Here is a 27,929-nt window from a genome sequence, read left to right as displayed (position 1 = left end):
TGAAAATGAAGATATTTCCAGCTATAAACTCTTAAAACTCCAGCAATAACTAGTGACTGATCAAACAAATGCTGAACAAAATGATGAATAATTTAACCAAGAAATGGATAGGTTCTAGAGAAAAAAGGTTAAACTGGAGATTATTAAATCATCCCCTTAATGGAAGAATATATTTACTTCTTCTGTTTCATTAAACACTCCCAAGTCTTCAAGTTGTCTCATTCGCTGTCTACGCATCTTCTTCATATCATCCATTTTTTGAAGTACAGCTTCAGCAGTGCTTTAAAAAAAATGATATAAAAATAAGCTAAAACTGTAAAAGAGTAGTATATTTTAGGACTTCCCTGGTGGCGCAGTGGTTAAGAATCCGCCTGCCAATGCAGGGGACACGGGTTCGAGCCCTAGTGCGGGAAGATCCCACATGCCGCGGAGCGACTAAGCCCATGCGCCACAGCTACTGAGCCTACACTCTATAGAGCCCACACTCCGCAACAAGAGAAGCCACCACAATAAGAAGCCTGCGCACCACAACAAAGAGTAGCCCTAGCTCAATGCAACTAGAGAAAGCTCGCATGCAGCAACGAAGACCCAACGCAGCCAGAAATAAACAAATTTATTTAAAAAATAAAAGAGTAGTATATTTTTAAAAACTTCATTTTTCTTCCATTGTATTCTCTGAGTGCTGGGATTTTAAATACCCTTAATAGAAGCACTGATTTACTAATGTAAAAATATTTCATATTCTTTGTAAGAATTTAAATACACATACAGATTACAAAGTCCTCTAATAATCACTCTCCTTTATACTTTACATAAACTGAATGCATTAAATACTCCTGCTAGTCAAAACTTAGTCCCCAACAAAAAGTTTTTTGCCAGCTAAATAATCTTGATCTAAATTTTTACTTACTTTGTTATAAGTTTGTCAAATAGTACAGACTGGTTCACGCTACCATAACGACTTCTAATCCTGCAACTTCGGCGAACTTCAACATCACCGTTCTCTTCATGCAAGCGTTCTGTCTTTTGAACTATGTTTCTAGTCCTCAATGACCGAGTAACTGTAATTACTTTGTCTTCATAGATGTGTACATAAAAGCAAGTAGAAAGATTTGAAATAACAGCATTTATAAAACAATTCTAAAATGAACAACTGAATAGCTACACTTTCATATAACGAAATTTTAGTTTCTTGAACTTACCCTTCTCAAAAATACTAGAAAACAAAAATAAAGTTACAACATACACCTACCATAGGTCCAGCCATACCACTCTCAAGAAAAAATGAAAGCTATATATATAATACAAAGACTTGTACACAATGTTCAAAGCAGTTTTGTGACAGTCCCCAAATGGAAACAACCCAAATGTCCATCAAAAGATGAAACTGTGGGAAACAACCTAAGTGTCCATCAATAGGTGAATGGATAAAGATGTGGAATATACACACAATAGAATATTATTCAGCCATGAGAAAGGACATCCTGCTATTTGCAGTAATATGGATGGACCTTGAGGGCATTATACTAAGTGAAATAAGTCAGAGAAAGACAAATACTGAATGATATCACTTACATGTTCAATCTAGAAAAACCAAACTCATAGAAACAGACTAGAATGATGGTTACAAAGGACTGGGAAGTGAGAGAAAAAGGGGAGATTGTTAGTCAAAGAGTACAAATTTTCAGCCATAAAATGAGTAAGTTCTGGGGCTCTAATGTACAGCAGAGTGGCTATAGTTAGTAATACTGTATTGCAGGGGTCCCCAACCCACGAGCCTGTTAGGAACCAGACCGCACAGCAGGAGGTGAGCAGCAGGTGATCAAGCGAAGCTTCATCTGTATTTACAGTCGCTCCCCATCACTTGCATTACCGCCTGAGCTCCGCCTCCTGTCAGATCAGTGGCGGCATTAGATTCTCATAGGAGCTCAAACCCTACTGTGAACTGAGCATGCGAGGGATCTAGGTTGCACACTCCTTATGAGAACCTAACGCCTGATGATCTGAGGTGGAGCTGAGGCAGTGACGCTAGCGCTGGGGAGCGGGTGCAAATACAGATTATCATTAGCAGAGAGATTTGACTGCACAGAGACCATAATAAATCAATTGCTTGCCGACTCATACCAAAACCCTATCGGTGAGTGGCAAGTGAAAACAAGCTCAGGGCTCCCACTGATTCTGCATTATGGTGAGTTGTATAATTATTTCATTATATATTACAATGTAATAATAACAGAAATAAGGTGCACAATAAATGTAATGCTCTTGAATCATCCCCAAACCATCCCAACACCCCCGCCCCCCGATCCGTGGAAAAATTGTCTTCCATGAAATTGGTCCCTGCTGCCAAACAGGATGGAGACTGCTACCATATTGTATACTTGAAAGTTGCTGGGAGAGTGGATCTTGAGTGTTCTCAGCACAAAAAAGAAATGGTAATTATGTGACATGATGCAGGTGTTAGATAAAGCCACGGTAATAATCATTTTGCAATATATAAGTATCAAATCAACAATGCAATGTACTCCTTAAGTTAAGGCAATGTTATATGCCAATTATATTAAAATAAAGCTAAGGAAAAAAAATTGTGGTATATCCACATAATGGAATACTACTCAGTAATAAAAAGCAACAACATGGATGATACTCAAAGTAATTATGCTGAGTCAAAGAAGCCAAAGAAGAATGCATGCCGTATAATTCCATTAATATAAAACTCTAGACAATACAAACTCACCATACTCTACAGCACTCTGTAGAGTGCTGTCACACTCTCTACAGTGACAGCAAGCAGATTGGTGGCTGCCCAGGAATCTTGGATCATGGAGAGGAGCTAGAGGAGCCAGGAGCGATTACAAAGGGGCCTGAGGAAATCCTGGAGGGTGATGGTTATCTTTACTACCTTATCGTGGTGATGGTTTGACGGCATGCACTTATATCAAAACCAAACAAACTGTACACTTCAAATATGGAGTTTATTGTATGTACCACAATATGCCTGTAAACAAAATACTAAATACATGCTTTAAAAAATTTAAATGCCTTTAACATTACTTACCTTCTTTGCACTCTTCTTTTTTTTTATCAGCCTGCTGTCTGGCCAACTGCCTATATGAAAAAAATATAGCAAATAATTCAAAATAATTTTAAATCCTATATAATACTACAAACTAGGACCAAAAATTAAATCAGCTTGTAGGGTAAATACTTAGAGTTACCTAAAAACCAGTGAAAAAATAGCGTGAGAATACCTATGCTTATATATTGTTATGGCTGAGAACCCTGTTGTGAAATTCAATGATATACAGCTGTGTCTCAGTAACTGCAAGGGATTGGTTCCAGGACCCCACATGGATACCAAAATCCGAGGATGCTCAAGTCTCTTATATAAAATGGCATAGTATTTGCATATAACCTCTGCCCATCCTCTTTTTTTTTTATTATTATTATTATTTTTTTTTTTTGCGGTACGCGGACCTCTCACTGTTGCGGCCTCTCCCGTTGCGGAGCACAGGCTCCGGACGCGCAGGCTCAGCGGCCATGGCTCACGGGCCCAGCCGCTCCGTGGCACGTAGGATCTTCCCGGACTGGGGCACGAACCCACGTCCCCTGCATCGGCAGGGGGACTCTCAACCACTGCGCCACCAGGGAAGCCCCATCCTCTTGTATTTTTTTTTTAATAAACTTATTTATTTTTGGCTGCGTTGTGTCTTCCTTGCTGTGCGTGGGCTTTCTCTAGCTGCCGCAAGTGGGGGCTACTCTTCATTGAGGTGCGCAGTCTTCTCTTGTTGCGGAACATGGGCTCTAGGCATGCGGGCTTCAGTAGTTGTGGCACGTGGGCTCAGTAGTTGTGGCACATGGGCTCTAGAGTGCAGGCTCAGTAGTTGTGGCGCATGGGCTTAGGTGTTCCGCCGCATGTGGGAATCTTCCCGGACCAGGGCTCGAACACGTGTACCCTGCGTTGGCAGGCAGATTCTTAACCACTGTGCCATCAGGGAAGCCTGTCCTCTTATATACTTTAAATCACCTCTAGTTTACTTATAATACCTAATACAATGTAAATACTATGTAAACAGTTGTTGGTGAGTGGTAAATTCCAGTTTTGCTTTTTGGAGATTTCTGGAATTTGGGGGGAGGGGATATTTTCAATCCACTGTTGGTTGAATCTGCACATGCAGAACCAGTGGATACAGAGGGCCAACTGTATGCATTAACTTTTAGCTAAACAGAATTAATCAGAACAAAGTATCTTACTTAAAACAAGAAATGAAATCCTTAGCCTAAGTATTTAGGTATAACTAAACTATTAAGCACTGAGTAAAAACAAGACAATGTGTTTTATACCACAGGGATATAGTGGTCCCACATCCTTGAGGACCTATAAACATGTTACAGAACTTAGTGACATGTTCATTTCCTTCTCCGAACATTTGCTGGCTACAATCTTTACATGACATGTAGAAAGAGTCACATTTGTGAATCAGATATCCCACCTACAAACTGGTATACAGAATCTGTTGAATTGCAAAGAACACCTTCCAAAGCTTAAACAAAGTATCCTTCTCTCATCTTTTTCCCCAAATCCACTGAGCAACAAAGCAGTATGTCTCATTAACCTATTTTTAGGGACTCAATTTTCCATACTTGGATAGGCTATATCTATTAATCAACCTATGAATCAAGCAATATTTGCAAGTGTGCTGGTTAAACCCATGGAGTTTCAAATGGGACACTTTAAAATAAAACAAAACCATCTTATCCAGAAGAGCTAACTCATGTGTCCTCCTAACAATGTAAGTCATCATTAATTCCTTATCTCTTTTGGAACACAGGTAAGAACCAAGAACAAAATAAAAAACCTTTCAGCAATCCATCTACAGATCAAGGTCTAGTTTGTTCACAGACTTTTCTCATAGAGGAGACCCTCCCTCCATACCGTGTAGGTCTACACTTTTATAAACCAGACCCCCTATCAGGTGCTAGGGATACAAAGACTAAAGCAGTGTTTTTTTTCTGGGTTTTCTTTTCTTTTTTTTTTTGCCTGTAGGGGAAGGGAAGCACTTTTTACCCTTGCAGGGGTTGCTATACTTGTTCTTAAACAGCTAGATAATAAATATTTTTGGCTTGTCAGTTCTGTCATAACTACTCATACAACTCTAACAGTGAAGCAGGAATGCAGCCATAGACAGAAGTAATGGGCATGGCTGTGTTCCAATGAAACTATTTACCAAAACAGGAGTCTGGACTTTTGTCAACTCCTGTGAATCTGATGAAAGCTATGGATCTTTTCTCCCTAGAAAACTGCATATACATATACAAGTTTAAACATTACTTCAGAGGTTTCATATGCCCCCTGAAAACCATGATTACTGGACCTAGTTAAGAACTCCAGGACCAGACAAATATATATCCTGCTCTCAAGGCACAGTTATTCAAATCTTTATTATTCTAACAGTCTTGGTCCCCTGGTCTTTGAGCCCCAAATAGATTTAAAATAAAGGGGTGAGGGGTAAAAAAACATAGAAAGGAAGTTAGAGATTACTATAGTCAAACTGGCAACAGCAAAAAGGGTCACCATGATAGGAAATAAGAAAACTACATAAGGCAGAATTCAAAAATACTATAGACCACTTTATATGTCTTATACAAACAGATCCTGGTGTTACCACTATATAAAATTATTGTCTTTGTAATAATGATGTGAATACAGGGAGTTTTTTTAAAGATAGTAATTCTTTTAAAGATCGGAAGAAATATAAATGGCCAGCCAATAAGCACATGAAAAAATATTCAACATCATTAACCACCAAGTAAATGCAAATGAGAACCACAATGAGATACTTCCTACTCACATGGCCAAAACCAAAAGGACAGACTATGGCAAGTGTTACTGAGGATGTAGACAAATTGGAATCCTCATGCACTGCTGGTGGGAATGTAAAATGGTACAGCTGCTTTGGACAATGTTAAAACAGAGTTACCGTTTAGCCCAGCAATTCACTCCTAGGTATATACCCAAAAGAACCAAAACCCTATGTTCACACAAAAATTTGTACACCAATGTTCATCAACTAATGAGTGGATAAACAAAATGTAACATATTCATATAATGGAATCTTACTTGGCAATAAAAAGAATGAAGTGATGATAGATACTACAATATACATGAACCTTCAAAACATACCAAGTAAAAGAAGCCAAACATGAAAGAACATATGTCGTATGATTCCACTTGTATAAAATATCCAGAATAGGCAAATCCACAGAGATAGAAAGTAGACTTGTGGTTCCCAAGGGGCTGGGGATGGAGGGATAATGTATATGGTGTTTCTTTTGGGGTGATGAAAATATACTGAAATTAGATAGCAGCAATACTTGTACAATACTGCAAATATTCTAAAACCACTGAATTATACACTTTAAAATCATAAGTTTTAATGGTACGTGAATTGTTATTTTAAAATAATAAAGACAGGAATTCAATAAATTTTAGAAGCAACCTCATTTAAAAACACCAAGTCACTCAGTTTTTAAAATAATATTATCTTAAAAAATATTTTTGTTTGTTTATTTATTTATTTATATTTTTGGCTGCGTTGGTCTTAGTTGCAGCACTCAGGATCTCATTGTGGCATGCAGGATCTTTGTCGCAGCGCACGGGCTTCTCTCTAGCTGTGGCATGCAGGTTTTCTCTCTCTCTAGTTGTGGCGCACGGGGGGCTCCAGAGCACGTGGGCTTTGTAGTTTGCAGCAAGCAGGCCCTAGTTGCGGCGTGCAGGCTCAGTAGTTGCAGCGCGTGGGCTTAGTTGCCCTGCGCCATGTGGGATCTTAGTTCCCTGACCAGGGATCGAACCCGAGTCCCCTGCATTGGAAGGCGGATTCTTTACCACTGGACCACCAGGGAAGTCCCACCAAGTCACTCATCTTTAAATCAGGATTAAAAAAGCACTTATTTTAATACATTCCTTTAATACCTAACACAAGGTTTCACAGACCTGAGTAACATACAGAGCCTTTTAAGGAAAAAGACTTTTGAGGATTTCCAATATTAAGTTTTTTATGATTATGTACAAGCTAAACTAGATATAAATAAATTCATTTAGGTTTTATACAAATGAAACTATAAAAACAACTACCAACAAAAATATTAACGGAATACATTGGAGGTTTTGCTGAAACAAATTAGCCATTTGCTGTGTGAATGTGGTTCAGACTGCTATGGGTTTCTCTTTGAGTTTGGCATGTTATGTATTATGTTTACTGTGTAACATGATGACTCAATTCATCCATTTCTCTTTATCTGAAGTGCTCCAAATCTTCATTTGAACAGCACGTCATGACATCACATCACGTGGCTTTCTCTTGGAAGCAGATGCATCCTTTATGTATTAAAGTCAGACTCAGTTTTTTTTTTAATTTATTCATTTTGGTTGTGCTGGGTCTTAGTTGTGGCATGTGGGACCTTCGCTGCGGCATGTGGACTTCTTGGTTGCAGCATGAGGACTTCTTGGTTGCAGCATGCAAACTTCTTGGTTGCGGTATGCGGACTGCTTAGTTGTGGCATGCATGCAGGATCTCGTTCCCCGACCAGGGATCGAGCCTGGGCCCCCTGCATTGGGAGTGCAGAGTCTTACCCACTGGACCACCACGGAAGTCCCCAGACTCAGTTCTTATCTCCAGAACCCTAGATAACTAAAGCAGTACTACTTGGTACCAAATAGTGCCTGAAATTTTATGGCTATTCTCTATGAGGTAGCAATTTAGATGATTCAGAATATTTTTTCTTCAGATCATGAAATAATCTTTAAATTCTCATAGAGAATTCACGGAACCCACCAATCCAACCCCTCCCCAAGAAGACTTCAAGTTTCAGAAATACTGGGGTAGCTTAAATTGTATTTCATTGATTCTAAAAATTGTACATTTCCCCCCATTTTACCATCTCTGAAATTGGGATATATCTTACTACTGATGGTATGTCATAGTTTAACTTTCAGTGTTTTTTTCTTTCTTACTGTCTCATAAAATAATGCTGTGTGTTTCAATTGTTGCTAACTTGGATTCCATGAAATACAGTAGGTATTCCATGAATAGTGGACGAAACAAGATGCAGATTTAAATATATACAATAAAAGACCAAGTATATAATTGAAAAAAATAACAGTACCAAAAAGAAACTTAAAAGGGCACAACCTCACTTATCTGGAAAATCTGCTACACAAAATAAGAATCAAGCCAAAGCAATCTTGCTGGGGAAAAAAACGGAGCTGGAGGAATCAGGCTCCCTAGAGCCCGCACTCCGCAACAATAGAAGCCACCACAGTGAGAAGCCTGCGCACCGCAACAAAGAGTAGTGCCCACTCACTGCAACTAGAGAAAGCCCTTGCGCAGCAACGAAGATCCAACGCAGCCAAAAATAAATATTTTTTAAAAAAATTCTATTTGAGAGTAAGATGGTTCTAGTTTTCTACGTCATTACGAGTAAATTCTTTGTGAGAAAAATTAATGTAAAAACAATTATTTCATCAAACAAATTTTATTATAATTGGCACCCCTCTCCCAATTCCTGTTAAGCCCACCAAAATGGGGACAAAAGTGAAGGTTTTGAGCTAATTAAAGTTAGGTTTAAATTTGCCCTGGACCAAATAAACCCAATTTCCATGAAGTACATACTTCCTAATTCACTGAAATTAATTCCTTGAGTATTAAAATGTAATTCATGCCATCTACCTCAGGGTTCTTGAGAAACAAAATTTAAATATGTATAAAGCACCTAGTCAAAAAACCACTGAACCACTGAACAAGTCAAAAAACAAAAACAAAGCCATGTTCTGCCTCCTATGTGAAGCCTTAGAAGCATACCAACAGAGATATTCATAAATGACTTAGAATTGATGAAAAACTTGATAGTAAGCAATCAGAAATATAACTACTATTTTGAATAAAGGTTTTTTACAGACTATGAAGCAGAACCACATATCATAAGTTATAGTCATAAACTCTCTTTAGATTACTCAAGTACCCAGAACTCATCCTGTATCAACCAACCTCTTCAGTTGCACTCACACATATCACAGATACCATCTTTGAACAAGAAAATAAAAACAAACCTGACCTGAGGACATATTAAATTTTTAATTCAATAACATTCATTTAGTGCAATTTCATCTCAAATAAATTACATTTTACAGTCTGGACTCTTGATGACCAGTCAAGAACACACTTAAAAATTAAATGCAAATCTTAAATTATTACTTTAAAACTATTTTGAATTAGCATTTGAGCATCTTGTATTACCTTGTAAAATGCCTGCCATTAGTATGTTTCTCCGTTACTTCCATATTCTTATCAAAACTAGAATCTGAAGAATTCTGTGCATTTTTTCTCAAGCACCTTAAAGCACGTGTCCGGTGGTAGGTTTCAACTTCCTTAACTGAAGACCCATCCTTTAAAAAAAAATTAAGAAAGACATCTAAGTTTTTCTTCAGTCAAATCCCCAAGTTAAACTCCTAAGATTTGTCTCTGATTAAGTTTTAACAACTGCTTTTGGTGCACAGTATCATTTTTGCATCTCCCCAAGAAACGAAAATAATTAATCTCTAGAATAATCATTTTACAATGAACAAACATGAGCAATGTCTATGAGGCGGCTAGTATAAGATTTATTAATGTTTTATAGTTCTACTTCACAACAAGTAGTCTCCAGTGAAATTTTCTACCACTGATAAAAAGTTGTAATAGTTCATAACAGTAAATACTCCTCTATTTTAAGGCTACAGAAATTAGAAAGATACGCATACACCATGAAACCACTGGAAACAACCCTAAAATGACTGGACTGTCAGAAGTGTAATTTGGCTTGGATGACAAAAAGGAGTTATTACTATCTCACACAATTTCACCCACATAATGTAAAACATGAATTTAGAGACTGTTTAGGTACGTTAATTTCTTGTAAAAACCACAGAGCTCTATTTAACTTTATTTTTGCTCAAGAGACTACAGGCTCTCTAAGTTACTGGGTTGCTTTATGAGCTACAGAGTGTAATAAAGTATTCAAAATTTCATACATGCCTCTTAGAAATCATACAGAGGATACTTTTACGTTAGAAGAGAAGGCAAATGTACCTAACAACTCTATAATCCTATGTCTTACTACTCTAAAAACTTATAATTTTAGAAAAACAGGCAGTGTTTTTTTAAAAAACAATAAAACATCAGTGCCCCCTTACCCCATGCGCCTCAGGCTGGCTTTACCTGGTCATTTCATTATATTTTATTAGGATATTTTGTTTCAGGAAGAATATTTGATTGGTTCAAAGGTAAAGTAAGGATATTTACACCACAAGGATCTGTGCAAGAATTAGACACGTTCTTAAAGGCATGAAAGGACAATTAAAAAAATTAGTTTCTTCATAAGGTATTAAGTGATACGTATGATTTGTTACTTTTATCAGTGTACCTATATTTCAGGATGTTTCAAAAAAGAATACCTATACATTTAGGTAGGTGTATTATTTTTCAGATGAATACCTACCTACATCTTAGATGGGTGTAGTGTAACGTAAGACTTTCCAAGGAAAATTGTAAGGGTATCTATTTCCACTCTCTCAACTTCCATGTGTACTTTTTCTTAAAATGGACCTAAGGGCTTCCCTGGTGGCGCAGTGGTTGAGAGTCCGCCTGCCGATGCAGGGGACACGGGTTCATGCCCCGGTCTGGGAAGATCCCACATGCCGTGGAGCGGCTGGGCCCATGAGCCACGGCTGCTGAGCCTGCACGTCCGGAGCCTGTGCTCCGCAACGGGAGAGGCCACAACAGTAAGAGGCCCGCGTACGGCCAAAAAAAAAAAACACAAAAAAACCAAAAAAAAAAAAAAAAAAAAACGGATCTAAGAAGGCATCTTAACACAAGGCATCCTCTTTCATTTACCTTTCTCCCATTTTACAAAAGAAAGTCATAACTCTCACTCATTCTGAATCTTACTATTGTGGGCTGCTTCAAGGCATTAAAAACCTTCCTAAAGCCAAAGAAAAACACTAATGTAGGTGTTAAGCGAATGAATGACTAAGCTAGGCAACAAATCCTTTCCTTTGTTACGTGGTTTCCAATTCTTCCGCTTTTAACAAAATTGAAAGGAGACCTAATCAAGCTAAGAGACCATTAAAAATGTTTGGCAAGTGATTTTCTGCTTATAAGCCAGAAAAACTGAGTGGCACTGCAAATATAATTCCCTTCATTACTATCTACTTATTTATATGAACAATGTTTCTCAGTGCTTACCTTTATAAAAACAATGAAACTAATGACAAAACACTCTTCAGCAATAAATAAGATTTATCCACAGGGGAGGGGGAAGGGTAAGCTGTGACAAAGCGAGAGAGAGGCATGGACATATATACACTACCAAACGTAAGGTAGATAGCTAGTGGGAAGCAGCCGCATAGCACAGGGAGATCAGCTCGGTGCTTTGTGACCGCCTGGAGGGGTGGGAGGGAGGGAGACGCAAGAGGGAAGCGATATGGGAACATATGTATATGTATAACTAATTCACTTTGTTATAAAGCAGAAACTAACACATCATTGTAAAGCAATTATACTCCAATAAAGATGTCAAACAAAAATCAAAAAACAAAAAAACGAAAAACAAAAAAAGAGATTCATCTACAGATACTTAAACTAACTGGGTGGGCAGGGAGACTTAAACCACATGAAATCCTAATAAAAGATTACTTCCTATGTTTAATCATTTTTAATCAAAATAGATACTTTTTTGTTGTTTTGATCAATTGAATGTTAATAATGATAATTCAATACACAAAAATTTTATTTCTTGGAGCTCTGTCATCACGGAAAAGTGGAAAAAATCCAACTTTTGTTTTATAAGTATGAAAGGATAATTAATAACTGACTTTCAAGCATGAAAATATATCAAGATAAAATGCTGTGGGTTAAGTGGATTGAAAATACAAATTAAAAGAGGGAAAAAAAAGAAGGTAAAATTTCTGACTACTAAGAGAACTTGTTCATGTATTAATTTTTTTTTTTTGCGGTACGCAGGCCTCTCACTGTTGTGGCCTCTCCCGTTGTGGAGCACAGGCTCTGGACGCGCAGGCTCAGCGGCCATGGCTCACGGGCCCAGCCGCTCCGTGGCATGTGGGATCTTCCCGGACCGGGGCACGAACCCGTGTGCCCTGCATCGGCAGGCGGACTCTCAACCACTGCGCCACCAGGGAAGCCCCATTTATTAATTTTTAATGTTTCAAGACAGGTATCAAATAACTATAATTTTTACATTCCAGTGGATACTTATAAAAGTGTGATGTAATAGTTTTATTTTTTAATGTCAACCTTAAAAAATGACAGAAATGATCCCTTTGTAACTACTTAAACCTATGCGGGGGGCGGGGGAGACCTTACATCTAAGGTCAGCTTAAAAATGTAAAAGCTGGTACTTCCCTGGCGGTCCAGTGGTTAAGACTTCACCTTCCAATGCAGGGGGTGCGGGTTAGATCCCTGGTCAGGAAGTTAAGATCCTACATGCCTCAGGGCCAAAAAACCAAAACATAAAACAAGCAATATTGTAACAAATTCAATAAAGACTTTTTAAAAAATGTGAAAGAGATTATAGAGCTAAAAAAATTTGGAAATGCAGGGGAAAACTTTCATGACATTGGATTTGGCAATGATTTCTTAGGACACCAAAAGCACAGATAACAAAAGAAAAAACAGATCAGTTGAACTTCATCAAAATTAAAGAACTTTTGTACAAAGGACATTATCAGTAGAGTGAAATGGAAACTCATGGAACAGGAGAACATATTTGCAAATCATGTATCTGACAATGACAAAGGACTGATATCCACAATATATAAAGAACTCCTATACTTTTAAAACCACCAACAAAAAAAGATAAAAATGGGCAAAATATTTAAATAGACATTCCTCTGAAGAATATACACAAATGGTCAATACACATGAAAAGATGCTCAGCATAAGTAGTCATAAGGAAATGCAAATCAAACCCAATGAGATACCACTTCACACTCATTAGGATGGCTATTATCAAAAACAAAAAAAGAAAAAAGAAAATAAGTATTGGCAAGGATGTGAAGAAACTGGAACCCTTGTGTACACTGTGGAAAATGATATGGCAATTCCTCAAAAAATTCAACACAGAATTACCATATGATCCAGCAATGTTGCTTCTGGGTATATACTCAAAAGAAGTGAAAGCAGGGACCTGAAGAGATACTTGAACGCTCATGTTTATAGCAGCATATTCACAACAGCCAAAAGGTGGAAGCAATCCCAGTGTTCATCAACAAATGAACGGATTAAAAAATATATATATATATACATATATATAGTACATACAGTGGAATATTATTCAGTCTTAAAAATAAAGGAAATTTTAAACACACTGAAATAACATGAATGAACCTTGAATACATTATGCTAAGTGAAATAAGTCAGTCACAGAAGAAGTAAGGTTCCTTTTATGAAGCTCCTTGCCAGGGGCTGGGAAGAGGGAAAATGGTGTGTGTGTGTGTGTGTGTGTGTGTGGCGTTGGGTTTTTTTTGGCAGGATCTCTGTTTCCCGACTAGGGATTGAACCTGGGCCGCGGCAGTGAAAGGGCTGAGTCCTAACCACTGGACTGCCAGGGATTCCCAGGGGAGTTAGTGTTTGATAGGTACAGAGTTTCAGTTTTGCAAGATGAAAAATTCTGCACGCAGAGGGTGGTGATGGTTGCAGAACAATGAATGTACTTAATATTACAAAACTATACACTTAAAAATGGTTAAAATGATAATTTTATGTTATCTATATGTTATTACAATAAAAAAAAGAAAGTAAATGTCACTATATTCCTGGGGATAAAAAAAAAAAAGTTTGTTTCCATAGGAAAAAAGAAAGGAGGGAGTTGCTAAATACTGGGAAAAAGATTCCTTGAGAAACTTAGAAGATTTAATCTTATAAGTGAATCTTTGATTTGCATAGTGAGTGGCTTACTTCATCATCCCTAAATAAGCACTAAGCATCAAGAAAGGCTCTCCTTAACAGCATGGAGAAAAAAACAAAACAGGCTTTTTGGGAGTCACCTATATAAAGGCGCATACTGGGGAATTTAAAAATATAACTTTCAAAAATGGTTTTTATAAAAGCAATATAAAAGTAAAAGCAATATGTGCCCATTATAATCAGAAAAATGAAGAAATGTACAAAGATGAAACTGTCACCCTTAATTCCAAGCTACCCACAGATAACCACAGTTAACCTTTTGGTGCATAAACCATTCTTTTCCTTTGCAAACACATTCACACAATTTTAAAATTGCGATAATATTATTTATTCTTTGTTACTTTTTTCTAGTAATACAACCATTTTCCCATGTCATAAAATCTATTCTAAAAATCTTTTTACATGAATGAATAGTATTTCAGCCATTACATGAACAAACTGCTTAATGTATCATGTATAGGTAATCTGCAATTTTTTGTGTTATAAATACCTCTAGATGAATTATCTTTTTTTTTTTTTTTTTTTTTTTCGGTACGTGGGCCTCTCACTGTTGTGGCCTCTCCCGTTGCGGAGCACAGGCTCCGGACGCGCAGGCTCAGCAGCCATGGCTCACGGGCCCAGCCGCTCCACGGCATGTGGAATCTTCCCGGACTGGGGCACGACCCTGTGTCCCCTGCATCAGCAGGCGGACTCCCAACCACTGCACCACCAGGGAAGCCCTGAATTATCTTTTGAACATCTGATTTCCTAAGGAAACTAGCACAGTTGTTAAATCAAAGTCACATTTTTTTTTTTTTGCGGTACGTGGGCCTCTCACTGTTTTGTCCTCTCCCGTTGCGGAGCACAGGCTCCAGACGCACAGGCCCAGCGGCCATGGCTCACGGGCCCAGCCGCTCCGCGGCATGTGGGATCTTCCTGGACCGGGGCATGAACCCGTGTCCCCTGCATCGGCAGGCGGACTCTCAACCACTGCGCCACCAGGGAAGCCCCAAAGTCACATTTTAATACAGCTAATCAAAATAATTCTCAAGAGGTAAGTTAAACACCAACTAGTAACAGTAATTAACACTGGATGATAGAAATGGGTACTTTCACTATCTATTTTTACATTTTTGCAACATTACCAGAAAAAATTTTCCTAAGAAGTGAAAAACAAAGAAAACATACTTAGTCTGAAAACTAAACCTAGTGATGTAGTGTCCTCATTTATTCTTTCGCTAAAATCCACTTTAATATTGAGAGCACTGATTGTTCTTAAAAGTGAAGTTTAAAAGGAGAAAAAATATAGTTCATTAGATTTTAAGTCTGTTATAATCTTGCAGAATCAGTAAGTTAGAACAGGGAGCATGCAACAATAAGAAAAGTTTTTCCTCAAAGTGGACACAATTGAGAAACAGAAATATTCTGATGTTATTTTTCCACAAAAGATCAAGCTTAGTAAAGCTTTAAATTAATAAAAAATAGGTATGGGAGTCATATTGGTTGAGTTAATTCAAGTTATCAATTCAACAAATGAAATTTAAACAGGATTTTTAAGATCACAGTTATATTACTGACATGAAACGTATTCATCCAGACTTGGGGCTTCTTGAAAGCCTAAAAAGCAGTGTATTCTAATGTACAATGGTATACACGTTATACCCACATTACATAGTTGTGACAGCCCTCGTTAGCTTCATATTTAAACACTGGTGTGGTCAATTACTCATAATGGATCTACTCCACAAGTTCCAGCAATTTGCTTTCTAACCATACAGCTCTTCCAGTAGATCTAAATCTCCAAATAGCTAAATCCAATGGCCTTCTCTACCTCATTCACTTCTATGATCACTCTGTTGTTTGCTTTGATCCTTTGTTTACATGATACTTTTTTTTTTTTTTCCCCCGGTATGCGGGCCTCTCACTGTTGTGGCCTCTCCCATTGCGGAGCACAGGCTCCAGACGCGCAGGCTCAGCGGCCATGGCTCACGGGCCCAGCCGCTCCGCAGCATGTGGGATCCTCCCAGACCGGGCACGAACCTGCATCCCCTGCATCGGCAGGCGGACTCTCAACCACTGCGCCACCAGGGAAGCCCATGATACTTTTTTTTTTAAACCTAATTCATCCTCTTCCCACCCTTAAAATAAAGCCATTGCTCCAGATCTTAAATATTCTTGTGTTTTGCTATGCACCTTCAAGGATTCAACTCTCAACTCTATATAGGTGACTCACAAAGAAAAATAGTCCTTACCTCTCACCGAACTCTGGCGTCATAGTCCCAAAGATGTACAGCTTACCTCTTCAGCTGGAAACAACACTGCCTTTGCTGCCTCTATCTGAACAACTCTCAGACCCCTTCCAGTACTTTTGGACTTTTTCTCTCCGTGCCTCTTAATACCACCTTAATTTAGGCTCTGGTTTTCTCTCCTTTGGTCTGTTGTGATAATAATGTACTAATTAAGAGCCCAACCTTTTAAAGATAGACTGCCTACGATTGAACTGTATAATCTTCTCCAAGTTACACAGAGACCTTAGTTTCCATATCTGTAATGAGTATAATAATTATTTGTAAACTTTTAAATTACTATACTTCAATTTAAAAATAGGGACTTTCCTGGTGGCACAGTGGTTAAGAATCTGCCTGCCAATGCAGGGGACACGGATTCGAGCCCTGGTCCAGGAAGATCCCACAAGCCACGGAGAAACTAAGCCCGTGCGCCACAACTACTGAAGCCCGCGCGCCTAGAGCCTGTGCTCTGTAACAGGAGAAGCCACTGTAATGAGAAGCCCATGCACAGCAATGAAGACCCAACGCAGCCAAAATTAAAAATATAAATTTATAAAAATTTAAAAATAATAATTTCAGGAAAACAAACAAAATAATAATAGTTACTTTACAGGGGAAATATGTGTGTGCATATTAGGTACCTTGCCTGGAACACAGCAAGTGCTATGTAAATGGTAGATATCAGTATTATAATCTTTTAACAGGTCTTCCAAACTCCAGATTTGTTGACTATAATCCATCCTAAACACTATCTCATCAGATCTCTGTTCTAAAAGTTGCAACTTCTAAGCCTAAAATCAAGAACCAGCACAACACAAACTAACAAAAATGGACAATAATGGACTATTATTGTCACAAAACAAGTACACTCTCTCAAATGCAGAGCAGCCAATCCAGGGAGCAACAGTCATCGCCACTTGTCAAAATATCCCTCTCCATGCTTTGACATACTTCACTGAACTGTACACTTGTCATTTTTGTGTTGTGATATGCTTCAAGTTTTAAAGTATCTCCCATAGGCTGTACATATCAGTGTCGAGTTTGGGATATTTTTCCAGGGTAAATAAACATACAATTGAAAAAAAAAACAACCAAAAACAGTACCTTCTACATACTACAGTGTTTCATTTTACCTAAAAACATACCGAAGAATAAAAACGTACATAAACACAACCCAAAAGTAACGTACAATCATCACCAAGAAAACCCCTACTACCCATCCTTAAGTATCTCTTCAGCATGAGAAACAACCCTAAATTTAATGAATCAAAGAGCCTCAGACCTGTGAAAGCACAGAAATAGGCAATGGCTAGCCTGACTCTGGAGGAAAGGGGCATCCAAACTTATAAATAGGAAGAAAATAAAAGCTTAAAAACCAAAGAAACAGATTTAAAACAACAATAAAATATTTTCAGGGAACCCATACAAGTCAGGGGGAAAACAAACCCTTAAGCGCAGTTGAGTGAGATCATATTCAAAATGTAAAAGTAAAATGTGGTTGAAATTTCCCCAGCTGTCCAGCGGTTAAAACTCTGCACTTCCACATCAAGGGGTGAGGGTTCGATCCCTGGTCAGGGAACTAAGATCCCACATGCCATGCAGTGCACCCAAAAACTTAAAAAAAAAAAAAAAAGTAAAATGTGGTTAATAAATAGGTAACTGTAGGTATCTTCAGAACTTGAAGGTCAGCCTCCAAGATTAGATGAAGAAAAATGCAAGTTAATGAATTAATATGAATAAATCCAACCATCTTTAAAAGGAACCTACTCTAAGAAATGCTGTCAATAAATGTGTGAATGAGACAAGGAAATACCCAAATACAATGAGGGTGGATCAAGGAGTTAAGTTTCTGAAATGCATGATTGATGTAAAAAAGCAAGCTATAATCAAATCAAATGTATTGAATGTAAAGAACCCTAATTAGGAAATATTCCAATCACAAAGGTATGTTTCATTTTTGGTATTGGTGGACTTTGTCAGCATGAATACATTACCCCTGAAGACCAAATCCCACGCTCACTAAATAACACCCTGATTACAATTTGTTCTACGGAGGATTTGAGAGAGGAGTACTAAGTCTCAAAAAGATATAATCCCTACTGGAAACCCTAGTCTGGAAAAGAATCTTTTCAACCCTACAACAACCAGGTGAGTGCTAATTGCTCAACCACCATATACCACTGATACAGCAAGACAAACAACAACAAAATATTTATTATGCACCTACTATGCTCTAGGTGCTAGGAATAACAGCTGAACAAAAGGTCAAAATCCAAACCCCTATGGAGTTACATTCTGATTTGGGGAGAGATAAAAATATTTTAGAAGTAGGAAGTTATAGGATATTTAGAAGGTGGTAAGTGCTGGGGACCATAAAACAGAGCAAAGGGGCCTGTCAATGAGTGGTTTGCAATGTTAAATAGGGTGGTTAGGATAAGCATCATTGAAAAGGTAAAATTTTAGCAAACACTTGAAAGAGACTGTTTCATAGGTTCTCCTAGGTAGGACTCGCAGCTCTATTGCTTACTATAAAGGTGAATTGAGCAACTTATTTAAGTCTCTGTGCCTCAGTCCTCTTACCTGCAAAACAAAGATAATCACACCTACCTTATAAGGTTATGAGGATCGAGTTAATGTTTGTAAAATTCTTGGAACACATTAAGCACTACGAGTTCTGAGGCTTTTTTAATTTTTTAATTAAAAAAAATGTAAAAGGTAAAGGAATAGCTCATGCAGATATCCAGGGAAAGAGTATTCCCAACAGAAAGCAGAGCAACTGCAAAGGCCCTGGGATTCAAGAAGCAGCTAGGCCAGAGAGGGTAGAACAGACTGGGTTTCGCAAAAGGGAAAATGGAAGAGGATGTCATCATAAAGGGAAGGGGGCAAGGAGGTATAGGGCTGCTTCTCAACTTTTAAACTTTTACTCTTAGATAGGGATTTTTGAGCAGAGGAGTGATCAACTGTTTTGACTTTTTACAAGATCACTCTTGTGAGCTATAAGTAAGCTATACTGCGAACTGACTTTCAAGGGAGGAGGGCATTACATATAAGGGTGGTAAACAGGGAGGCTAGTCAAGAGTTTATTTTAATAATCCATGGGAATTCCCTGGCGGTCCAGTGGTTAGGACTCGGAGCTTTCACTGTCAGGGCCCGGGTTCAATCCCTGGTCAGGAAACTAAGATCCCACAAGCCACAGTGCTAGATCAAAACAAACAAAACCAAAACAAACCAAAACACACACAAAAAAACCAAAACACTATATTAATAATCCAGGCAAAAGATGATGGCTTGAACCAGCATGGCAACAATGGAGGAGCTGAGACGTGGTCGGATTCTGAAAAAATTCTGAAAGTAAAGCCAACAGAATCTGCTAATATGAACGGAGAGAAGAGTTAAGGATGATTCTAAGGTTTTTAGCCTGAGGAACTTAAAAGATGGAGTGGCCATTAAAATCGACTGTGGTCTCAACAGCTGACAATGACTGAGTCCTAACTGTCAGCCAAGTGTTCAGGTAACCTCCTTACATGCCTGATCACATTTAATTCTCACTACCCTTGTGGTGGGTATCACCCCCTTTTAGGCATAGAAACCTGCTGATATTGGTAAACTGATATTCATAACAAACAGTTGTTTTTTTAAATTAATTTTTTATTGAAGTATAGTTGATTTACAATATTAATTACTGCTGTACAGCAAAGTGACTCAGTTATACATACATATATATATACACACACACACACACACACACACACACACACACATTCTTTTTCATATTCTTTTCCATTATGGCTTATCACAGGAAGAAGTAACAGTTGTTTTAAGCACCTATGTTTCTTAACCAGTATTCAATACATCATTACAGTCCCAGGAACTAGCTTTGTCCTGAAGATAATAAACACTTAAATATTTACTGAAATAATTAGCTGTTTCTGAACATAGGTTAATGAGTCGAGTGACTGAGTTTATTGAAGAAGTGTCCAGCCGCCCCAGATCTCTTAACAACTTCTGCCTGTGATTGAGAAACAGATCCTAAAAGTCAGGAAATTGTTTTTTCAATTCAGAATCACAATTTCAGAGACTGACTGGACCATTTCATTCCCCTCAGTAGAGGAACAACTCGTATAGGGCCTCTACAAAAGATACCACTAATTTCCTATCGGGATCTCTCTCTTACCTGTGGTTTGTCCCTCTCTCCCACCACAGGTTACCTCCCCTTGGCCTCTCATTCTGACTTCCCAGTTCTAACCCTCTCTCTGGTCCTAGTTTTCCCACCCCCATGACTACTCTCCCTTCAACAGAACTAGACTACTTCCTGCTGCCTTAACTTTACTAACGTTGCTTCCTCAATTTCTCTAACCCTTTGTTAGCGCTGTCTCCTCCACCTGTGTCTCTTTCGGCAGCTGGGGTGGGGAGGGGGAGGGAGGAGAAGCTTTTTTCCGGAAGACCTTAGTATACTGCTGCACCTTCTTGGAAACCTACAGACCTTGCTTATAACCGTAGCATGAAATAACAGAAAGAGAAAGGTGGTGGCGGCAGAGAATCCAAGTTCCAATTTTCGATCTACCACTTACTGGTTAGCTTCTTGAGTCTGTTTTTTCATCTGTAAGAGCCATATCGTAACTATCCATTCTCATGGAGCTGTTATGAGGCTTAAGTGAAGAAGACGTACATGAAACGTTGCTCTCCATCTCTCTACATTATGCAACCTGGTATTATTCACTGCGTTCTGGTTACCGAACCCCTCTGGATCGTAAATGAAGGTCAGGGAACCTGAGTTACAACCTTTCTATCCCCCGCAGCCCCTTAAACACTTGTTATGCATACAGGAAGCGCTCAGTAAATGCGTGTGGCTCGCGATCGCTGCAAACCTAGGGCGGGAGCCCGGGCGACTGGACAGGGAGGTGTGTGAGGTCGGGGGCGGGGCAGCCCCAAACCGAGATTCGGCCTCCAGCTGCACTTCGGCTGCGGAGGGCTCCGGTTTCCTCTCGAGTAAAAGTGGGTGGTAACGCACCGCTCACCCTCCCGCAGTCAGTCCATCTCTCCACCCGACACACACCCCTCCGGGGCTCGGATCTTGACAAGCCTTCCATTTTACTTGTCCTCGACAATACTCCTCCCAACCTACCTCCCTCTCCTTCCTCCACCCCCAGCCAACTGTCACCCGGACCGCCCGCCCACCCACCCCACCATCCTGGGCCCCACCGGGCAAAGGGCCGCCGGCAGTCCCCAGGCCCGGCCCCGAGGGGCCCGCTCCAGGCCGGTACTCACGCCCGCGGCGGCCACGGTGACGGCGGACTGCTCAGCGGCGCCGGCCGAGCGAAGCCGCCTCCGGCCGATCTGCTCCAGGCTCAGGAACTCGCTGGACAGGTCCAGAGAGTCCGTGGCTGAGGCGGCGGGGTGGCTGTGCAGCTCTAGGCTGCTGCGGAGGACCACCATCTTCTCTCCTTCCTCGCCCGGGCGTCCTCGGCGGAAGACGGACCCGGCAGCGGGAGACGAACCCGATGCCAGGCGACAGCCGCTCAGGCTCTTCCGCGCTCCGAATTCTGGCGCCACAAGCTCCGCGCCGACGGCCGCAGCGCGCGCGCCCGGAATCCCTCCGCCGCCTGTCCCTCCCACGTCGCCACCCTATCACGGCGGGCTCGAAACTTCCCTCCCATCTGTAGAGCAAAGGACGTTGGGCCGAACTTGAGGAGAATCCACACCGACAGGGTAGAGGACCCGAGCGGACAGTGACGTGAGACCACTCTCTCCTTTTTCTTAGATAGTGCCGGCTCGCAGAGCTCGGCGGAGGGAGACGGCAGGTAGTGGCGCGCGTCCCGTTTGGAATTTTGGCGCTTGGACGCCGTAGGGGGAAGGGAGGCTCCCGGCCGCTGTGATTGGCTGGCGGGGCCTGGCGGCTCCTCCCCGCCGCTCCCGACACCTGCCTTCGGCTTCCCGCCACGCGGGATTCAAATGGGAATTGCAGAGTCCTTAACTGGACTGGGAGAAAGCGCTTGGCTTTTGACAGGTCTTGACTTTGATTCTTAAGAGCTTAACCCAAACAAGTTAAGAAAAAGAGAGGTAAAAGAGAGCGGGCAGAGTATTATAGTTAAAGCGCAGGTTCTGTACCCAGCGCCAGCAGATCCCGCGATCTTGAGCAAATGATTCACCTCGCCGGGTCTTAATTTCCTAATCTGTGTATTAACTCTAATTACAATACCTGAGGTTCTAAGATTTTATTATACCTTAGAACCGTGTCTGCACATAAATGTTTGCCAACATTACAGAATTACAGAAGATGGCTTCTCTAAAAACTTAAAACAGTTAACGTGACTACTTTGAAAGAGATAGCAACATGCTGAATGATCAGAATGTGAGAGGAGCCCTACTGAAACAAAAGCTATTTATTGATTTGGATAACTACATTTCCTTAATTCGACATGATTGAGCATCAGTTATGTGCCAGGCAGTATTCTAAGCACTGGGGATGCAGCTGTGAACAAAGAGAGCAAAAATGCCCTCAGGGAACTTAAATTCTGGTAAAAGGAGAAAGACAACAAACTAAATGATACGTTTGTTAAAAGGTAGTAAGTGTTAACAGAGAAATATAGAGTAGGGAAGGTGAAGGGAAGCGTGCAGTTTTAAACGGCGATTAGGGAAGGTCTCACGAAGTGTAAACAAAGACCTAAAGGAGGTTAGGTATATCTGGGAGAAGAGAGATGCAAGCAGAGGGAAGGAGAGGACAGTGGGCCGACGAGATCAAAGAGGAAAAAGCTGCTAGGAGCCGATCCTGCAAGGCCTCAGCTTTCAGGCTTTTGCTTTTTATTATGAGATGAAAAGACATCACAGGGTTTTGAACAGAGGAGTGACCTATTCTGACTTTTTGAAAGAATCCGTCTGGCTGCTGCATGGAGAATGTAATATTGGGGACAAACTTATGCTTAAAAAAAATTGTTGTTAATCTGAAATTCAACTTTAACTGGTTGTCCTGTATTTTTATTTGCTAAATCTGGCAACTCTAGTTAGGAGGCCACTACAATTATCCAGGCAAGCAATGACGTGACACAGACCAGTATGAGAGCTGTGGAGGTAATGAGAAATGGTCAAATACTAGGTATTTTTGGAAGAAAGAGCACATAAATTTGCTAATTAATTGGATTTAGGCATGAGGGAAAGAGAAGAGTCAAAGATGACTCCAATATTTGGTTGCTTGTTTGTTTGCTCGAGCTAATGGCAAGATGGAGCTGTACCTAACTTAGAGAAGGCTCTGGCTAAAGCAAGTTTGGAGAGAATATCAGAAATTCCTTTCCATGCACATTTAAGATACAGAAATTACTATATATTCAGCACTTAAAATTTGGCCTTTTAAGAGTTTTAAAAAATTATATTTACCACAGCATTATTTATAATGTCAAAAAGCTGAAAACAACTTGAATGTCCCTCAGTGGGACCTTAAGAAGAATAGTCATTAAAAATTATGATGCAACTCTGTGTTAATTTAATTATATAGAAAGTTGTGCACAGTGCATTGTAACTTGTTAAGAATGTACAAAGAAATAGATACCATACAGTTACATCTTTGTTTAAAAAAAGTATATGTGTATACTTGCATTGGAAAAACCCCCAAAGAAACTACAACAAAATGTTAATGGTTAATTTCTGGATGGTAATAGTATGGTTGTTGTGTAGTTTCTCTGTACTTTTCTCAAGTTTTCTGATTTTTTTTTTGCATTGAATATGTATTACTTTTACAATAGGGAAAAGAAAGCTTTAAGATGATTGTTTAGGGGGATGGTAGTGGTGGGATGAATTGGGAGATTGGGACTGACATATATGCACCAATATGTATAAAATTGATAAATAATAAGAACCTGCTATATAAAAAAATAAAATAAAATTCAAATATATATATAAAAAGATTGTTTACCCAATATAAATGAAAGCAGAAAGAACAATATTTAAAGTAGCATAGTGGGCTTCCCTGGTGGTGCAGTGGTTGAGAGTCCGCCTGCCGATGCAGGGGACATGGGTTTGTGCCCCAGTCCGGGAAGATCCCACATGCCGCGGAGCAGCTGGGCCCGTGAGCCATGGCCACTGAGCCTGCGCATCCGGAGCCTGTGCTCTGCAAAGGGAGAGGCTACAACAGTGAGAGGCCCGCGTACTGCAAAAAAAATAAAAATAAAATAAAGTAACATAGTCTACCATTATGGTATGTCCACTTTTCTTTATGCATATTATACATCGATAAACATTTATGGAAAGAACTTCCACCCAAAAGGCATATACATTTGTGATTTTGTTATATATTACCAAATTGACCTCCACAGAAGTTATAGCTGTCATTTTAGTTTTTAGGCTTTTTTTTTTAGGGTGTTAGAAATATAATATCTTTTTTTTAAACATCTTTATTGGAGTATAATTGCTGTACAATGGTGTGTTAGTTTCTGCTTTATAACAAAGTGAATCAGTTACACATATACATATGTTTCCATATAGTTTTTTTTAAATAAGCAAAGAAATAGAAATTTCAGAACACCAAGAGATGGAGCCATTCAAACGGTTTTCTTTGTTCCTTTACTCTCTCTCCAACAACATTAAGAATTACCATACTTGCTTCAGCCTTCAGTTGATGTAGTGGGTTGATCTGTGTACCCCAACAGGATACATCCAAGTCCTAAACTCTGGCGTCTGTAAACATGACCTAATTTTAAATAGGGCCTTTGCAGATGTAATTAGGATCTTGAAATTATATCATCCTGGATATACGGTGGACCCTAAATCCAAGTCTGGTGTCATAAGAGAAAGGAGAGGAAGATCTGACACACAGACTCACAGAGAAGAAGGTCATGTGAAGATGGAGGCAGAAATTGGAGTGATGCATCTGTAAGCCAAGGACCACCAAGGATTGCCAGCAACCACTAGAAGCTCGGAGAGAAGTATGGAACATTCTCCCTCAGAACCTCCAGAAGGAACCAGCCCTGCTGACACCTTGATTTCAGGCTTCTGGCCTCCTGAACTGTGAGAGAATAAATTTCTGTGTGCGTGTGTGCGTGTGTGTGTGTGTGTGTGTGTGTGTGCATGCACGCGCACGCATGTGTGTGTGGCGGGGGGGGAGGTTTAAGCCACCCAATTTGTGGTAATTTGTTACAGCAGCCTTAGGAACTTATAGAATTGGTCTTTGGCAGGTCATTTCTTTCTTTTGCTGAAGTCTAGCTATTGTCGACAGGAATGTCTTGATGTAGGAAAAGAGGGGCAGTAGAAACTGAAGTTCTTTCCCGTACTCCCTGACTTCCTAAAGAGGGTCAAGTGTTCTTACCTCACATGTGACAGAAAAGAGGCCTGAAGTAAGAGCTAATCATAATTCATTACCTCATTTGAGATGAGGTCATAGGTGGGTCCCTTTCTGTTTAGTAACAAAAATGGAAAGTAAACATCAGTTTGAACAGGGATTTCTTTCAAGAATGTGGTATATCTGACCTTACTTAAATTTGATAGCTAATCTCATTGATTTCACATGAAAGAGGAGAAAATCATTAATCCCATGGAGGTGGGGGTCATAGTTGACATTTTCCATTTTTTAGCTACTCCAAATTTAAACAGACACCTCTCCTACCTGAGAGATTTTCTCTTTGAGTGGGTTTGGTTTAGGCAGGGCCCACCTCCTTCAGTGGAAATCCAACAGGGACGGATACTTCATTTCCCTGTTAATCTGGCAACTAGGGCTCAGGCATGTTACCTCATCGCAATCAGTAGGTTGCTCCCACCTGGGACATGCATTACGTCTTGAAGAAGTGACCCAAAGATGCAGGGGCAGAGATTATTCTTGGTGGCAGCAGCAGAGGGTACAGAGGCAGGGGCATTTAATGGTGGCATTCTCACCAGCTGATTTTTGGATTGTTGGAGCATTTTATCAGTGTGACCTGGCTGTGCTTCCTCCCCTCCAAGTCCTACCCAGCCTCCCTCATCCCCATTCTTCTAGTAAATTTGACTTCCTGTTTAAGTTAGCCAGAGATGGTTTCTGTTTTTGTTTTTTTTTGTGTGGTACACGGGCCTCTCACTGTTGTGGCCTCTCCCTTTGCGGAGCACAGGCTCCGGACGGGCAGGCTCAGCGGCCATGGCTCACGGGCCTAGCCGCTCCGCGGCATGTGGGATCTTCCCAGACCGGGGCACGAACCCATGTCCCCTGCATCAGCAGGCGGACTCTCAACCACTGCGCCACCAGGGAAGCCCTGTTTCTGTTGTTTACAGTCAAGAACTCTATCTGGTATAGAGGCTTCAGGTTAGAAAAGGGAATTGTACCAGTGGTTTCCTTTTTTGTTTATTTTGTTTTGGTAGCTTGCGGGATCTAAGTTCCCTGACGAGGGATCAAACATGTGCCCCTGGCAGTTGAGGTGTGGAATCTTAACCACTGGACCAGAGGTCCCTTACCAGTGGTTTCCTATAATGGACACTGCCATGTCAGACAGATACCCCTATCAGATTTGGAGGATGGAGGACCAGAAGAGGGGGTATGTTGGCACAGGAAGTGAGCCAAGAAGACACATCACAATTTTATGATGTGGTTTTCACTTTCCCTCTTTTTCAGCCTCCCCTGAATATACTTCAATTTCTCAATTTTCCCATGTAAGGTGTGGTACACAGCCCTCAGTCTAATACCGCATGCATGGGCCCTGGGACTATTGCCTCCCTCCCACTGCATTCTAAGTAAGATTAGTAATAATAGTATTGCGCTCCAACCCAGCCCAACTCCCCACCCTCAATGATGAGGTGCTTCCCCCGCCCACCCCGCCCCAGAGCTCACATAGCACATTGCTGCCTTAGCATTTACTGCTTTATGTTGAAGTTATCCCTTTAACACGGGAAAGTAGTAATCAGATAAGTGCAAAATAAAAAAATAACAATGGGAATGCCAGGTTTTTTGCCTATATTTTTGTTTTTTAATAACAATGTGATATTGAGGTATACGCTTGTTTCTTAAAAGCAGTACAGCAACATGTATCAAGAGAACTGGAAAATATTTAAAACCTTTGGCCCAGGAATTCCACTTCTAGGACTCCCTCCAAACATAAATAATTAGAGGCATGGACCAAGATTTATGTACAAAGATGTTGACTGCAGCTTTATTTATAATAGTAGGATCTGAAAACAAACTAAATGTACAACAGTAGGGGAAAAGTTAAGTAAGCAATAGTCTATCCATGTACCTTTTTATACTGATGTTGATAAACCTGATTTTTTAGAAATGTTTTATTAAAAAATTTGTTATTAGAAAGTAACCCATGTGAAAAATTCAAGCAGTACAGAAATGTAAAAAATAAAGGTACAAGTCACTCTGTGTGATTGCCATGAGGAAAAAGAAGTTTTCTCTTTCCGCTAGGGTTGTCAAGCCTGGAAAGTACGAAATGGGGCTGCCAGCAGCCATCCTCCCACAGCAAGAAGTGAAGTGACCTCAGAATGAAGCCAAGCACTGAGAAGCAGACAGAGAGGGGAGCAAGAATGCCTGGGGAAGTGAGTTCTGCTTCTGGTCCCTTGAGACCCTGGTTTCTGCAGCTCATCCTTTAACTGTGAGGGCCACTTCAGTGTCCTTCCTGTTCAATGGGCTAGTAAACAGCCTCTCTTCCCTTGACTTTTAACTGATTGAGTCATGACAAGTATAACTGGG

General features: G+C 40.1%; 1 protein-coding gene across 2 annotated transcripts in view; it reads right to left on the bottom strand.

The window, feature by feature from the left end:
* ATAD2 (ATPase family AAA domain containing 2) overlaps positions 1 to 21,833 on the bottom strand; it is a 72,814-nt gene extending 50,981 nt beyond the window's left edge. The window contains exons 1-5 of one of the 2 annotated variants that reach the window (XM_022554018.3): positions 21,557 to 21,833; positions 9,297 to 9,445; positions 3,059 to 3,108; positions 911 to 1,076; positions 178 to 280 (exon numbers count right to left, since the gene is read on the bottom strand). In XM_022554018.3, the coding sequence (XP_022409726.2) occupies positions 178 to 280; positions 911 to 1,076; positions 3,059 to 3,108; positions 9,297 to 9,445; positions 21,557 to 21,724 (636 nt within the window). In that variant the 5' untranslated portion in view covers positions 21,725 to 21,833. Of the gene's footprint in view, positions 1 to 177; positions 281 to 910; positions 1,077 to 3,058; positions 3,109 to 9,296; positions 9,446 to 20,859; positions 21,450 to 21,556 lie in introns of those variants that run through there. The other variant, XM_022554019.3, reaches the window with a different exon arrangement.
* Between the last annotated feature and the right edge of the window lie 6,096 nt (positions 21,834 to 27,929).

Source organism: Delphinapterus leucas, chromosome 17 (genome assembly GCF_059928025.1).
Source record: "Delphinapterus leucas isolate spDelLeu-1000000601 "Yukka" chromosome 17, BTC_Dleu_Yukka2, whole genome shotgun sequence".
Lineage (NCBI taxonomy): Eukaryota > Metazoa > Chordata > Mammalia > Artiodactyla > Monodontidae > Delphinapterus > Delphinapterus leucas.
The sequence above is the reverse complement of the archived record's forward strand: the minus strand, read 5'-3'. Positions and strand labels throughout refer to the sequence as shown.